We start from the raw sequence: 15,998 nt of genomic DNA on the forward strand, positions 1-15,998 counted from the left end.
ATACTCTAATGCTTTGGATTATACTTCTCCATTCCCTGTATTACCATAGAAGGTCTAGGCGAGAGATTGTTTAGTAAAACTCTTGTTTTGTAGATGAGAAAGCCGAAGCTCAGAAAGGTGTCATATCTACCTGGTAGTAAAACTAGAGTCAAAACCCCAAATCCTGCCTCCTTTTCTAAAACTTCACCCACTGCATCATTCAACATTCCTCATCATTAGCAAGTACAAATATTTTTTATTATAACTACTTGTTGAATTACCAAGGGTGGGGTGTGTGTGGAATTAAAGTTAGTAATTTAATAAAGCTTATATCAAAGTGAAAAAAGGAAAATATATTTTGATTTAAAGTGTGAAATTTTAAAGAATAAACCTGGTAGTTTTATAAGGAATTCTATAACTTGCAAATTAATTTTTTGTATGAAGTCTTTTCTAGAACACATCGATAGGAACATTCTGTTTCAAAAGACCTAAGAGATTCCTATGTTAAGAATTAGGGTGCCCAGAGAGGTACAGAAAGTTACCTTCCTGTTACAGAAAGTTACAAGAACTAGGGTTTGTCTTCAGTTCTGGTTTCTTCTTGTCTATTATTAAATCACTTAGTTTGTTACCCCTCCTTTAAAAAGCACAAAGGTGGTAATTTTAATTTGGAGGTAAAGAGTCTATAGGATTATTGTGGGGGGTAGAAAAGAAAATGTCTGAACTGCATAAATGCCCAGAATCGTCTACATTAGGGGTCACTGCTGTGTTTGTGCCATGGATCCCTTTGGCATCTGGTGAAGCCTCTCGACCCCTTCTCAGAATAATGTTTTTAAATGCATGAAGTAAAACATATAGGATTACTAAGGAAAAAATATTGAAATGTAGTTATTAAAATATTTAAAGAACAAAGATATGACATTGTAAAGAATATGAAATGCTTTTTGTTGTTGTTGTTGCGGTACGCAGGCCTCTCACTGTTGTGGCCTCTCCAGTTGCGGAGCACAGGCTCCGGACGCGCAGGCTCAGCAGCCATGGCTCACGGGCCCAGCCACTCCACGGCATGTGGGATCTTCCCAGACCCGGGCACGAACCCGTGTCCCCTGCATCGGCAGGCGGACTCTCAACCACTGTGCCACCAGGGAAGCCCTGTAATGCTTTTTTATTGACTTACATAATAAGATCTAGTGTCCGAACTAATAACTATGGTGATTTCAGAGTAGTGTGTCTTAGGCTGCTCGGGCTGCCCTAACAAAGTACTGTAAACTGGGTGGCTCGGCTCACACAACAGAAATGTATTTTCTCACAGTTCCAGAGGCTGAAAGTCTGAGATCAGGGTGCCACCATGGTCATGTTGTGGTTAGGAGTCTCTTTCTGGCTTACAGAAGGTCACTTTTTCATTGTGTCCTCACAGGCTCACATGGCCTTTCCTTGGTTTTTGCACATCTGGTGGGGGGTAGGAGGCAATAGGGAGAGAGAGGGGTCTCTTCCTCTTCTTATAAGGCCTTCAGTCCTGTCTGATTAGGGCCACACCCTTATGACCTCACTTAACCTTAAGAACCTCCTAAAAGCCCCATCTCCAATTATAGTCACATTAAGGATTAGGCCTTCAGCATATGAATTTTGGAGGGACACAGTTTGTTCTATAGCATAATGATAAGCATAAATGGTATTTTTAAAACATCTTCAACAAGCTCTAATATGAAATGAAAAGAACTGTGATCTGTTGGTAACAGGGTTACAGGTGCTGCTGCTAATAAGTTTGTTGCCTACATTCATCATGAAATTCCTAATTTCAGGTAGAGGTTAATGAAAATAAGATTTTTTCCCCCATACTAGTTCACAGCCACCCTGAATTTCTATATAAGGACTCCCAGGTTAAGAACCCCTGACACATGCAAGTATCTTACTTTGAGCAAACAAGTGGCAGAACCCCAGGATAGTGGGAACAGATTCTGAAATCAGCTAATTCTGTCCATTGCCAGTTACCCAGGAATAGTGAGTGTGTTACATTGAAAAGAAACATCATCTGCTCTTGCCTTGCTTTCTGATATTTTAAAATATGTGTCTGAGTATTGGAATATGTTTTGTCTTGCAGACAGTAGTAACTTAAATACTGAACAAAATGATTCCTGGACCTCTGAGAACTCCTGGCTTGACCCTTCTGGGAAGGGCCCACCCGAGACCAAGGCAGAGGATACTGGACTTCGGAAATCTCTGGACAGATTCTATGAAGTATTTGGCCATCCACAGCCAGCCTCTGGAAATTCACTCTCCACATCCGTCTACCAGTGCCTGTCTCAGAAAATCAATGAACTGAAGGCCAAGGAGAACCAAAAGTACACCCTCCGCAGTTTTCAAATGGCGCGGGTCATCTTCAACCGGGACGGCTGCTCCATCTTACAGAAGCATTCCAGGGACGCCCACTTTTACCCAACCAGAGAAGGAAGTGCGTCTCTGGAGGATGAAAAGCTGACCCCAGGACTTTCAAAAGAAATTATTCATTTCCTCTTGCAGCAGAACTTGATGAAAGACCCATAACTGTTGCCTGGTGGTGAGAGCAAGCATATGGGGGGTAGCCCTGTGGCTGAGACTGTTGGTGCATCACCCAGAACCCCTCAGGTCTCTTGCCAGCTCTGTGTGCCCAACCCCCAGCTAAGTGCTTTGCAGGCAAAGGCTGGCATCTGTGATCTGGTCCTGGAGCCAATTCGGCCCAAATGGAGAGCCAGCAGTGTCTGGGGGTTTTATTGCCTCCATGGCCACCCCATCTCCTACCCGACCCTTTGACCTAAGGCTGGTGACCAACTGGTTTGGGAGTCTGAAAGTCCAGCTTCCTTATCTCCAGGAAGGACATGCTCTGAGGCGTGATTCAAGTTCCAGAGCTCTCCTCCTGACCAGGCCAAGGCTGGGGCTTCACGTGAAACCTCACTCTTGCCTGGCTCCTTCCTTCCCCTGTCCTTCTCCCACTCACTGGTGTCTCCTGGGAGCGTTTCCTTAGTAAATCTCTTGCACCTGAACCCTTGACTCAGATTCTACTTCTGGAAGAAGCCGACCTAAGAGAATAGGCTTCCGTTCAATGAGTTTTTTTTATTGTTTTTAATGTATTTATTTTATTCTTATTTAGTTTTGGCTGCATTGGGTCTTCGTTGCTGCATGGAGGTTTTTCTCTAGTTGCGGCGAGCAGGGGCTACTCTTCGTTGCTGTTCACGGGCTTCTCACTGTGTTGTATTCTCTTGTTGTGGAGCATGGGCTCTAGGCACGCGGGCCTCAGTAGTTGTGGCACGCAGGCTCAGTAGGTGTGGCTCGCGGGGTCTAGAGCGCAGGCTCAGTAGTTGTGGAGCACGGGCTTAGGTGCTCTGCGGTATGTGGGATCTTCCCGGACCAGGGCTCAAACCTGTGTCCCCTGCATTGGCAGGGGGATTCGTAACCACTGCACTACCAGGGAAGCCCTCAGTGAGTTTTTTTGAAGGGAACAAAGCCTTATGCTGAATCAAGTATAAGAATTTTAACAAATTGTAAAACTGTGACCATGTGATTGGGAACGTACGTCCCCCAATAATACAAAGATTTAAATATGGTTCCAAAAAGTGCATCACATCTTAATCATACCTTTGCCTCTCCAAAACCAGAGTTTCCTGTTTTATAACATTAACTGGGTATGGAAGGAACATTTGAACCATCTAAAATGACAGCTAAGATTTGCAAATTTTTTTTTTTTTTTTTTTTTTTGCGGTATGCGGGCCTCTCACTGTTGTGGCCTCCCCCGTTGCGGAGCACAGGCTCCGGACGCGCAGGCTCAGCGGCCATGGCTCACGGGCCCAGCCGCTCCGCGGCATATGGGATCCTCCCAGACCGGGGCACGAACCCGTATCCCCTGCATCGGCAGGCGGACTCTCAACCACTTGCGCCACCAGGGAGGCCCAAGATTTGCAAATTTTTTAAAAAAAGTCTTTTCATCTCCACCAGATTGTAAACATTAAAGGTGAGAAAAAAAAATTGTGTACCACCCACCAAAGTATGTGTAAGCTCACTTATGATAAGCTAGGCTGATGGATGCAGGCTTGTCAATTTGTGGTGGAAAAGAAAAAGGAATCCTTTGCCCAAGTGGACTCGTTCCTCTCATTATTTTTGTCTTCTGCCTGCCTGCTGCCAGCACCCTCTGTCACCCTCTGAATGGCTGGCGCCTCACCCCTGTCCTTCCCTTGCTTTGCCAGGGAGCAGCTTTATTTATTTATAATTGTAAAAAATTTTTATTGGAGTTTAGTTGATTTACAATGTTGTGTTAGTTTCAGGTGTACAACAAAGTGACTCAGTTATACATATACATATATTCCCTCTTTTTTAGATTCTTTTCCCATACAGGCCATTACAGAGTATTGAGTAGAGTTCCCTGTGCTGTATAGTAGGTCCTTATTAGTTATCTATTTTATATATAGTAGTGTGTATATGTCAATCCCAATCTCCCAATTTATCCCTCCCCCCCCTTTCCCCCTTTGTTTTGTTTGTTTTCTACATCTGTGACTCTATTTCTGTTTTGTAGATAAGTTCATTTGTACCCTTTTTAAAATATTTTTAATTTTTTTATGTTTGGCTGTTTTGGGTCTTCACTGCTGCACGCGGGCTTTTCTCTAGTTGAGGCAAGCTGGGGCTACTCTTCGTTGTGGTGTGCAGGCTTCTCATTGCGGTGGCTTCTCTTGTTGTGGAGAATGGGCTCTAGGCGCACGGGCTTCAGTAGTTGTGGCACATGGGATTAGTTGCTCTGCGGCATGTGGGATCTTCCCGGACCAGGGATCAAACCTGTGTCCCCTGCATTGGCAGGCGGATTCTTAACCACTGCGCCACCAGGGAAGTCCCCGTACCCTTTCTTTTAGATTCCACACATAAGTGAAATCATATTATATGTGTCCTTCTTTCTCTCACTTCACTCAGTATGACAATCTCTAGGTCCATCCATGTTGCTGAAAATGGCATTATTTCATTCTTTTTTATGGAGAGCAGCTTTAAATAGCCTGAGCAGGCCTGTGCTGGCAGGTCCTCTCCTCCTCAGCTGTGTCCCGAATATTCGTTTGAGATTTGGTTGGTAGAAGGACATGTCCCTGCACTGAGCTCCCTGAAATTGTAATCAGAAGCCTCGCGCTAATCCCCGTGCTAATCCTTCTCTCGAAGGTCCTTCGAACAAATTGTACCGACAGAAAGGGCTCTATCACTTGACTGGGGGAACAGTGAGAGAAGCTGGAAATACTGAACAATTCGATTTTGAGAAACTCTGGATGAAATTTAATTGGCATAAGACTCCGTAAGATTTCCAGAAAGCAGATTATGCAAATAGATCAGCCTACATGTGTATGTTAAGAGTGAGGGCACCCTCTCAGGCCGGGTCTCTTAGGGACGCTTGACTGGAGAGAGAAGCCCTTTTAAAAGTCGGGAATTACATAGTCAGGCTTCTAGCTTTGGGATGATTAGAGGTAGGAAGAATATCCACCTCGAAGGTCAGGCACCACTGGAAGGAGACCTAACAGAAAAGAAATAGGAAACGAACATGTCTTTGAGAAAACAAGACTCCAGATCTTCCTCTGACAAGCAATCATCTGCATTTTCTCCACTTCAATGGCCCCCCACCCAATAATTATGAAACCAGGGGGACTTATAATTGAAAATCTACAGGTTGAATTTTGAAGTTGCTAGTTTTATTGTTTATTGATGTGTAGCAAATCCATAGATGCCCTTGAATGCTGTAGTCTGTAGCATGATTCTGTCACCGAAATATTGGACTTTAGTTTCCATGGCTACCAACAGAAGGAAACTAGATTATTTTATACTGTTTTTGAAGGACAAAAGATACAAGCTATTTGAATTTGCATGCTGGGAAGCAGCAGCTTCTGTTTGGCAGTGAGATTTTAATATCAGTGACTTTGTAAACTTTATTAATATCAGTGCTGTGGCTGTTCAGAAAAAAAGGTAAACTCTGAAAGCAGAGAATTTAGAAGTCTAAAAACAAGGATCGCCTTAGGGTAAAAAAAGACTGTGGTGTGTGTTTACTTGTTTCTGAGTAAGTGCTTGTGACAGGTCAGTACAAAATATTTGATTCCCTGCAATCTCGCTCCTTAATTTGATCTTCATGCAGTTAGGATGGCATTTTCCATTTATCACTGTTTACCTTTAATAAAGACTAAGAGATAAGGATATTAAGGCTCTGGCCTCTGGCATCATTGTCTAATTCTGCCCTACAGATCACTTCACTGACATCTTATGATCCTCTGAGCATTCTATCTAGGATATCATCTGTGGCCCATTTCAGAGATCTATGGGAGGATGGATTTGCTTGCAGAAACCTCAGAATTCTAAGGAAGAGAACTGCTACCAGTGTTTTAAGGTTGTGTAACTGCTATTCACTTCATTAATCTGTTTCTTTGCATGACCTATATATGTAATAGATTTTATTACCGGTAATTAGCACGAAACAATACAGTGATACTTTTAAAACTTTTAAAAACTTACTTTTTAAACTTTTTATTGGTTATAATCACACAGAAAAGTATTTATAAGTGAACATCTTGAAGATTTTTGCAAACTGAACCCACCTGTTGACCAGCGTCCTGCTCAGGCAGCAGGCACTACCAGCCAGCCCAGGCTGAGTGGAGATTTTCAAAGAACTGATCAGAATGGTTTGCTCAGATCAGTGTTTCTCAAACCACTGGTTGTACACAAAATAACTTTAGGTGCTAGATGGACAATGTTTATTTTCATTGTTATCTATTCATTTATAACTATAAAATATTATAACTACTATGTCTGATCTATGCTTTTACAGATATTACATAGGATACACCTAATGTAAGTATTTAAAATTTTAAAATGAATTGAAGTAGTAAAAAATTAACTTAATAGTGTAGGTGACATTTAGATATATCAATAATTATTAAAGGTGGTATACTGGAAAATGACTAAAATTTGGAATACAATGGGGTAATCTATGGTAACTTCTGTGTTCTGTTCTCTATTCTACCATCTCTCTCCTGGAATACTGCAAGGAAGTTCCATCAGGTGAAGCCACATCCACCTTTTCCATTCTCTTTACCCTGCAGCCGTAGTGCAAATCATTTTATTTTATTTTATTTTTTGGCCATACCACGTGGCTTGTGGGATCTTATTTCCCTGACCAGGGATGGAACCTGGGCCCCCCACCCCCACCCCAGCAGTGGAAGGGCAGAGTCCTAACCACTAGACCACCAGGGAATTCCCAGTGCAAATCCTTTTAAAAAGCAAAATATGCATCAATAGCTAGCAAATTAAAGAGGAGCTAGCCTTGTCAAATGTGAAAATGTTTCTAACTCTACAGTGATTAAAGCAACTAGAAAAGAAAAACAGAGAAAGAAAAATAGTTCAGCCCATAAATAGATATAAATGTAGATGGAAAGTGAATATATGATGAAGGTAGCATTTCAAATCCATGAGGAAAAGTGGATTTTTTAGCAAATGGTCTTAGCACATTTGGCTCCCCACCCTGGGGGAGGAAAGGAAAAAAGGTTAGATTCTTCACCTCACTCCTGATATCAAAATGAATTCCAGATGGATTAAAGAGTTCACATTTTTAAAATAAAATCATAAAAATGTTAGAATAAAAAATGCGTATATACATATACATATATGGAAAGAGCTATCTAGCTATTTTGGAATAGAGAAGATCTTTCTAAGAATGGCACAAAACCTGAAAATCCTGAAGGAAAAATGTGATAAATTTGACTTTTTAGAAATATTAAAATTCTGCAGGCAAAAAATATTTAAGGTCATAAACAAGATCAAAATGAGGGAAAAAAATGTCTAATAAGCATAACAACCATACTCAAACATGAAGAACTGCAATTTATGAGGTTAAATTTTAATTTATTTAAATAAGATACCCTTAGTTGTTTTGGGTTTGTCTGTTTTTGTTTCTTGATTTTTGTATTTTGGAGGTGGTAAAAAGTTGGAAGGATGCTAGTTCTGGCAAGGGTACAGGGAGACAAGTGCTCTGATTGACTATCAAGGGGAAAGTAAAGTGGCAAAGCTTTTCTCAGGGCAATTTGGCGACTTCTATCAAAATGATGAAAGTCTACTTTCTTTGACCCAACAGCAGGGAACCAGACCTGGAAGGTCTCCTGCTGTCATGGAGTTTACCCTCTAGTGAGGGTGACGGACAAAGGCAAGGTAACTTCAAATAGTGAGAGGTGCTTTGGGGCAATAAAAGGGATGTAGTAGTGCCTGGGGTGGGTGCTTAGACTGGGTGGTCTGAGAAGGACTCTAAGAAGTGCCATTTGAACTAAGAGCTGCAAGGTTTGCCAGAGCCAGCCGCACAGAGGCTGGAGCATCCAGGCAGAGGGAATGGCATATGCGAAATCAGTGTGAAACAGCCTGGTATGAGCTCTGAGTGCCCAGATGGAAGGAGGTCCCTGGGGCTAGAGCACAGTCTGCAGAGGGCAGAGTGGTAGATGAGTTTCGTAAGCAGGGGGAGGCCTTTTAAGCCCAGATGAGGAATTCGAATTTTATTCTTTTTTTTTTTTTTCGAATTTTATTCTAAAGACAGTGGGACTTTAAGATTTTAAGCAAAATTAAGATAAGTTGCCATATTCATGGAAGTTTTTTAAATTTATTTATTTATTTGTTTGGCTGTTTGGGGTCCTGGTTGCAGCATGTGGCATCCTTCCGTTGCGGCACACGGGCTCTTCGCTGCGGTGTACAAGCTTCTCTAATTGCAGCTCACGGGCTTCTCTCTAGTTGTGGAATGCAGGCACCAGAGCACACGGTCTCAGTAGTTGTGGCACATGGGCTTAGTTGTCCCTCGGCATGTGGGATCTTAGTTCCCTAACCAGGGATTGAACCCACATCCCCTGCACTGGAAGGCAGATTCTTAATCACTGGACCACCAGGGAAGTCCCCATGGGAATTTAGTCTGTGTTAAGGGCAACATTTCAAAACTCTGGTAAATGTTGAACTACCTAAATATTCTATAAATGATGAGATCTCCACCTCACAATATATACAAAAATAAATTCCAGATGATTAAAGATCTAAGTGCAAAAAAAAAAACTATAGAATTGAAGATGACAATAAAGATAAGTTTTTTAATAATCTTTGCATGAGAAAGCACTTCCTAAAACAGCAATGCAAAACAATAAAAGACTGACAGTTATGACTACATAAAAGTAAAAAACTTTGAAAGATATCATAAATATGTGATAATGGTATTATGGTTTTGTAAAAAAAAATACAGATGTATACTGGAGGATTTAGGGTAAATGTCTTAATGTCTATAATTTTTTATTAAATTTAAAAAATTTTATAATACTTAAAATACTTTATCAGAAACAAGATAATGAAACAAATATGGCAAAATGTTATCAGTTACCACATCTAGGTAATGAGTATATGGAGATTCACTAGTCTTTCTACTTTTCTATGTATGAAATCTTAATAATAGAAAAAAAATGTTTATTTAAAAAAGGAAAGAAATGTTGAAAGACAAGAGATAGACTTGAGAAAAAATTTGCTCAGATATTAACAAACAAGAGTTTAATGTTGTAATATATGAAGAGTTTCTGTAAATAAATGCTAAAATGGCAAATGAATAGAAAGATGAACTAAGAGTATGAACAGGTACTTCACAGAAGAAATGCAAATTGTCAGTAAATATTGTGGACAAAAAGCATTGCCTGGCATTTCAGTAAACAATTACTGTTGCAGCCATCACGCCCTCAGCCAAGGCAGCTGCCCTGATGGCGCACCCTGAGGGGAACTCAGGACAGAGAAAAACTAGATGCTGGCCCTTCATAGTTAAGGTGCATATCAAAGGAATAATTTCAATGAGCCCAGACTCTTGCATCTTCCCATACTAAAGCACTAAAATCATTAACTTGAAATGTCTGGTTTTGGGCATTAGCAGTAATCTTTTGATGTTCAACTACATGTTTTGTTTTGTGTTTTTCAGCAAAAGCTCCTGTATATCCTGGCTCCTCCCTTAGCTCTTTGGAACAGTTCCCCAGAGCTATCTGGGAGGCTGCCTTCCCAAGCTATAGTCCTCAGTAAGTTCCTTGAATAAAAACATAACTCCAAACTGTTAGGTTGTGCAATTTTTTCTCAATGGACAGTATGAATAGCCGCTTGATGTAAGTTATCACAGAAGTGCAGTTTTTAGGGACTTCCCTGGTGGCACAGTGGTTAAGAATCTGCCTGCCAATGCAGGGGACACAGGTTCTATCCCTGGTCTGGGAAGATCCCACATTCCACGAGCAACTAAGTCTGTGAGCCACAACTACTGAGCTTGAGCTCTAGAGCCTGTGCGCCAGGGCTACTGAAGCCCATGCAGGGCAACTACTGAAGCCCGTGCGCCTAGAGCTCACACTCCACAACAAGAGAAGCCACTGCAATGAGAAGCCCACGCCCGCAACAAAGAGTAGTCCTTGCTCGCTGCAATTAGAGAAAGCCTGTGCACAGCAATGAAGATGCAACACAGCCAAGAAAAAAGAAATGCAGTTTTTAAAAAGTGTTGCCATTTTAGAATATATATGATTGGTAAGAAATTGAAAAGATCAATCCCGTGAAGTGTTAACAAAGGTGGGGGGACATGGCAGTCCAAAATTAAAGCATGTATTACCTTTGCAATGAAATAGTAACTGAAAAATTAAAAATATAGACCCAACCTTGCCACTTGCCTTCCATGCTTCTCGCTGCCCTTGGTCTAGCAGTTGGTCCTGCCCATCCCAGGGCTTCACCCTTACTTTCTTTGCTGCAGCCACAGTGGCTTCTCAGTTGCTTAACATGCCATCTCCTTAACCAACAGGTTTTGGGTAGGACTGTGGATTCCTTAATAAGTGTCAACCATCATTTCAAACACCCCTGTTACTGGTCCCATTTTACAGATGGGGAAACAGAGGCACAGAGAACTAATAGGTAGTGGAGGTGGTGTCAGAGCCCATACCTAACCCCAAGCTATCCTTCTCTGCTCCCTGCTCCAGAATGCTGGCCTTCCTCCCACCCCAGGGTCACCCACAGTGTGCCTTCCTCAGAGAAGCCTTCTGGGACCACTCCCTCCCACCTTCCCTTATGGGAGGGGCTACCTTCCATAGGTGATGGCTACAGCACAGCGCATCACCTTCATAACTTGATTACACCAAACAAATGTAACGATGTGGTACATGGTTTAAGTCTCTTCCCACCTCTCTATCTCCCACTCCCACCAAAGGAACATGAGCTCTATCTTGTTCACCCATGCCTAGCACGTCCAGGCTGGCAAACAGTGATACTTATTTATATTTATAAAATAAAATGTAGGAAATGTCCGTATTTTTTAGAGATGTGTACTGAAGCATTCAGCGGTAAAACATTTTGATGGTTGTAATTTACTTTAAAATACTTCAGTGGAAGCAAGATGAAGCAGATACAATCAATTTCATTCACATGTTGGTTTGTGTACATCCAAGTAAATGACAAGCCAGTTTGCTTTTGTCTGCATTTTTACTCAAAACATTTTTTTATTCCTTTCCTCTCTCTATTCCCATTTTCTCAGGTTACTTTGCAGTGGCTGACTCTCTCAGACTCTACTTTCTTTTCCAGGGGAAAACCACTTTCCCTATCTGTCAGAGAGCACAATCCCCATGAGCAAGTTTACATTCAGAGAAAGCCCACGTTTTTTGTTTTTGTTTTTTTTTAAATTTTTACTTTATACTGGAGTATAGTTGATTTACAATCCACAATATATTTTCAAAAATTTATACAACTTAATATAAAATAAAACAAACAACCCAATTAAAAAATAGAGAGGGGATCTGAATAGACATTTTTCCAAAGAAGACATACAAATGGCCAACAGGTACAGGAAAAGGTGCTCAACATCACTAATCATCAGGGAAATGCAAATCAAAACTGCAATAAAATATCACCTCACACCTGTAAGAATGGCTATTACCAAAAAGACAAGAAATAACAAGTGTTGGCAAGGATGTGGAAGAAAGGGAACCCTTATGCACTGCCGGAGGGAATGCAAATTAGTACAACCACCATGGAAAACAGTGAGGAGGTTCCTCAAAAAATTAAAACTAGAACTACTATATAACTCAGCAGTTCCACTTCTTGGTATCCATCCAAAGGAAACAAAATCCCTATCTTGAAAATATATCTATAACCCAGTGTTCAATGCAGCACCACCCACAATAGCCAAGACATGGAAACAACAAGAGTTCATCAAGAGATGAATGGGTTTTTTTAAATGTGGCATATATACAGTCAAATATTAGTCATAAAAAGAAGGAAATCCTGCCATTTTTGACAACATGGATGGATATTGAGGGCATCACACTAAGTGAAGTCAGACAGAGAAAGACAAATACCAATACTGTATAATCTCACTTATATGTGAAATCTAAAAAAAAAAATACCCCAAAAGTGAGACCAAAGCCATAGATAGAGAACATATTGATGATTGCCAGAGGCAGTGGGCGAAATGGGTGAAGGTAGTCAAAAGCTACAAATTTCCAATTATAAAATAAGTCATGGGAATGTAACATACAACATGGTGAGCAGAGTTAATACTACTTTATTACATACTTGAAAGTTGCTGAGAGAGAGATCCTTTTTTTTTTTTAACCAGTCATCTTTTATTGTTAATTTTCCATTAGGATATGAAAGGATTCTGGGCTGCCAGGCAAAGGTCATGGTCAGGAATGTAGAGTGTGCCCTCTTCAGTGGTACTCATTTGGCTACTCATGTTTATGGAAGATTTCTTTTCTTTTTACCTTATTCCTTCATCTGCAACATATTCCTCTGTCATCTCATTTTGTCTAATTTACTGTGTTTGTGGTCTCCTTTCTGCAGGCTGCAGGGTCATAGTTCCTCTTGCTTCTGGTCTCTGCCCCCAGTGGGTGAGATTGGTCCAGGGGCTTGTGTAGGCTTCCTGGTGGGAGGGATTGGTGCCTGTGCTCTGGTGGGTGGAGCTGGGTCTTGTCCCTCTGGTGGGCAGGGCCATGTCAAGGGGTGTGTTTTGAGGTGTCTGTGAGCTTAGTACAACTTTAGGCTGATGGGTGATGGGTGGGACTGTGTTCCTGTCTTGCTGGTTGTTTGGCATGAGGCGTCCTGCACTGGAGCTTGCAGGCTGTTGGGTGGAGCCAGGTCTTGGTGCTGAAATGGGGACCTCCGGAAGAGCTCATGCCAATTAATATTCCCTGGGGCCAGGAATTCTCTGGTGGTCCAGCGGTCAGGACTTGGCACTCCCACCACAGGGACTCAGATTTGACCCCCAGCTGGGGAACCAAGACCCCAAAATCCAGGATCGTAGTTCCGTGAGCAGGGATTGAACTCAGGCCCTAGCCAGTGAAAGTGCGGAGTCCTAACCACGGGACTGCCAGGGAATTCACATGTTTAAGTTCCTTATAAGAATGGCAGTAGTTGAAAAGCACATAAACTGCCAGCACCATAGAAAGCCCAGCAACACTCCCCCTCTTCACGTTAAAATACTTGTGGTAATACCGGTAATAACCTCTTTGAAATGCTCCAGCAATGTATTTAGGGATGAAATCCTGCATTAGTATCCAGTGTGGCAGCTCCCCTAATTTGACATCCAGGAACTTCTCCTTCAGTGGTACGACTGATGCCATCTTGGAGTCCTGGCTATCTGCTCCAATATGAACTCTTCCATGTTGAGCAAGGTTTGAGGCATAACTAAAGGCCTTCCCACATTCTTTATCTTCATAGAGTTTCTCACCACTATGAATTCTCTGATGCAGAAAAAGAGATGAACGTTTTCCAGATATAAAAGTTTTTCTATCGCTGATTATTTTATAACTTGAATCCAAATCTGTACTCCAGCTTCTTGTTTCTTCCCTCACAACCATCCAGGGTTCTTTCTCTTGCTCCAATAAAACAATTATGTCTGGCTTAGAAATGGAATGGCCCACTGAGACCAAGTTACTATAGTTCTCCATCATCACATCCCAGTACAACTTCTCCTGAACAGGGTCGAGAAATTCCCACTCATGCTGACAGAACTCTATGGCCACATCCTTGAATGTTATTGGTCCATGGGCCATGGTTTTAGACCTTTCAGAGCTGATCAGTCCTCATGGTTCGTTTACCAGAAAAACACAGTGTTCAGAAAACCCAAACTGTCCCTTGCAGGCTTGGACTACCTCCGCGCAGTCATTTCTGTGGCGACCTACACCAGTTTCTTGCTTGGATGGAGAAAGCCCATGTTAAGGAGACCCAAATGACAGCCCCTTTGGGATAAATGATTCTCTCAGCAAATAGGCTTGTGGACCAGACTCAAGCCTGCTTACCTGCTTGCAACCCACTGGCCTTATTCTCTCATTGCTTTTTTCTTAAATACCTGAAAGCTGTGCATTGGAGAAAGTGGTTTTACCAGCAGCTGAAGCAAGAATTCTACAAATCCACGCAAGTGAATCCTTTCCAACTGCGGTCTCTCCGGGTAGCGCATTCACAGAAGACACAAGACTCAAGACCCCTCTGTCACAGTTATTTTTTTCCTTGGCCTCCTTCAGCATTTGCAGCTTAATGTCAGATGCCTTAAGCACACTTTATTATTTTATGAGAATGTAATTCATGTGTATTCGAGCTATGAAAGTGTTCTGGTTACCGTTGCCAGATACCCCTGGGATCCTGATTAATGCTTGCCCCACTGACTCTAGAAGGTGTGTGGCCCATTTGGATATAAGGTGTGGAATTCTCAGATACTCTGGTTCAAGAACTCCTGGCTCAAGGATGCATTGCCTAACCCTTCCCTGATCTTTCACATTCTCTCCCCACTGTCTTGTATCCTCAGCTTTCTCCCATTTCCTCTCACTTTTCCATCATGTATTTCCAGGTTTCCTTTATCTTAAAAAAAAAACTTACAGACACACGCACCCATACACACACACACACACACAGCAAAAAACAAAACAAAACAAAAAAAAAACCTTCATTTAATGATGTTAGCTCTGTCCAGCTCCTCTTCTTCCCTTTGCTTCCACCTTCTGGACCAAGGAAATAGCTAAGACACAAGATGCCGGAATTTGGAAACAGAGAAGACCCTGAAATGGCTCTGCTGCTATTCACCCCCAAGCATGTCACTTAACCTCTCTGGGCTTGAATTTACTTATCTGCAAATTATAGATAATAGGTGATTGTTATGTCTCAAAGTCTTTATGAGGCTCTCATAAGTTAATGAATATTCAACATATCTTAATATAAAATGTGTCTGAAAGCCCTTTGTAAATTATAGAGCACAGTGAAATTGTGAATTTGTAAGAATGGCAGTAATGTTCTGTGCTCACTAGTTCATCATCCCTTTCTAATCTGGCCTCTACCCTACTGCTGCTCAGTTGAAACCCCTTTCAGCCATGACTGTGACTAGCACCCTCCCCCCTTGAAAGTAAGGCCATTGTTAGTCACCCCCTCAAATCCCAGCAGAGCCTTTAATGTCCCATAGTAAGGAGTGGTTAGATATATTATGGCATATCCACATTATGGTCCACTATGCAGCTGTGAAAGAATGAGGAAGTTCTTTTTATTCTGATGTGGAAAGATCTCCAAACTCTATTATTAACTGGAAAACAAAAGCAAGGAGAAAAAGAGTCTATGCAGTAAATTATCATTTGTGTGGGGGAAATGGAGGCAAAAGAGAAATGTTTGTGGATGCATAAAATACCTTTGGAGACATGCAGAAGAAACACAACTCTTGCTGCCTCTGTGAAGAAGAGCTGGGGAGCTGGGGAATCTATATCCAAAAGTACATCTATTAGCTTTGTAACAAACAGAAGACTGGTCCCCAAAGATGTCCATGACCTAATCCCTGAAACCTGGGAATATGTCACTTTACGTGGCAAAAAGGACTTTGCAGATGTGATTGGTATGATTCAGTTAAGGATCTTGAAATGAAAAGGTCATCCTGGATTGTCCAGGTAGACCTGATATCATCACAAGTGTCCTTATATAGGGGAGGCAGGAGTTTGAGCATCAGAGAAGGAGATGTGATGATGGAAGCAGAGGTCAGAGTG

General features: G+C 41.7%; 1 protein-coding gene across 3 annotated transcripts in view; it reads left to right on the forward strand.

Annotated features, from left to right (window-relative positions):
* Positions 1-3,674, forward strand: part of SHLD1 (shieldin complex subunit 1) — a 103,602-nt gene extending 99,928 nt beyond the window's left edge. For all 3 annotated transcript variants that reach the window (XM_060078158.1, XM_060078159.1, XM_060078160.1), the window contains exon 3: positions 2,075-3,674. In XM_060078158.1, coding sequence (XP_059934141.1) covers positions 2,075-2,517 — 443 coding nt within the window. In that variant the 3' untranslated portion in view covers positions 2,518-3,674. The remainder of the gene's footprint in view (positions 1-2,074) is intronic.
* The last annotated feature ends 12,324 nt before the right edge of the window (positions 3,675-15,998 follow it).

The sequence above is a fragment of the Mesoplodon densirostris genome, chromosome 16 (assembly GCF_025265405.1).
Source record: "Mesoplodon densirostris isolate mMesDen1 chromosome 16, mMesDen1 primary haplotype, whole genome shotgun sequence".
Lineage (NCBI taxonomy): Eukaryota > Metazoa > Chordata > Mammalia > Artiodactyla > Ziphiidae > Mesoplodon > Mesoplodon densirostris.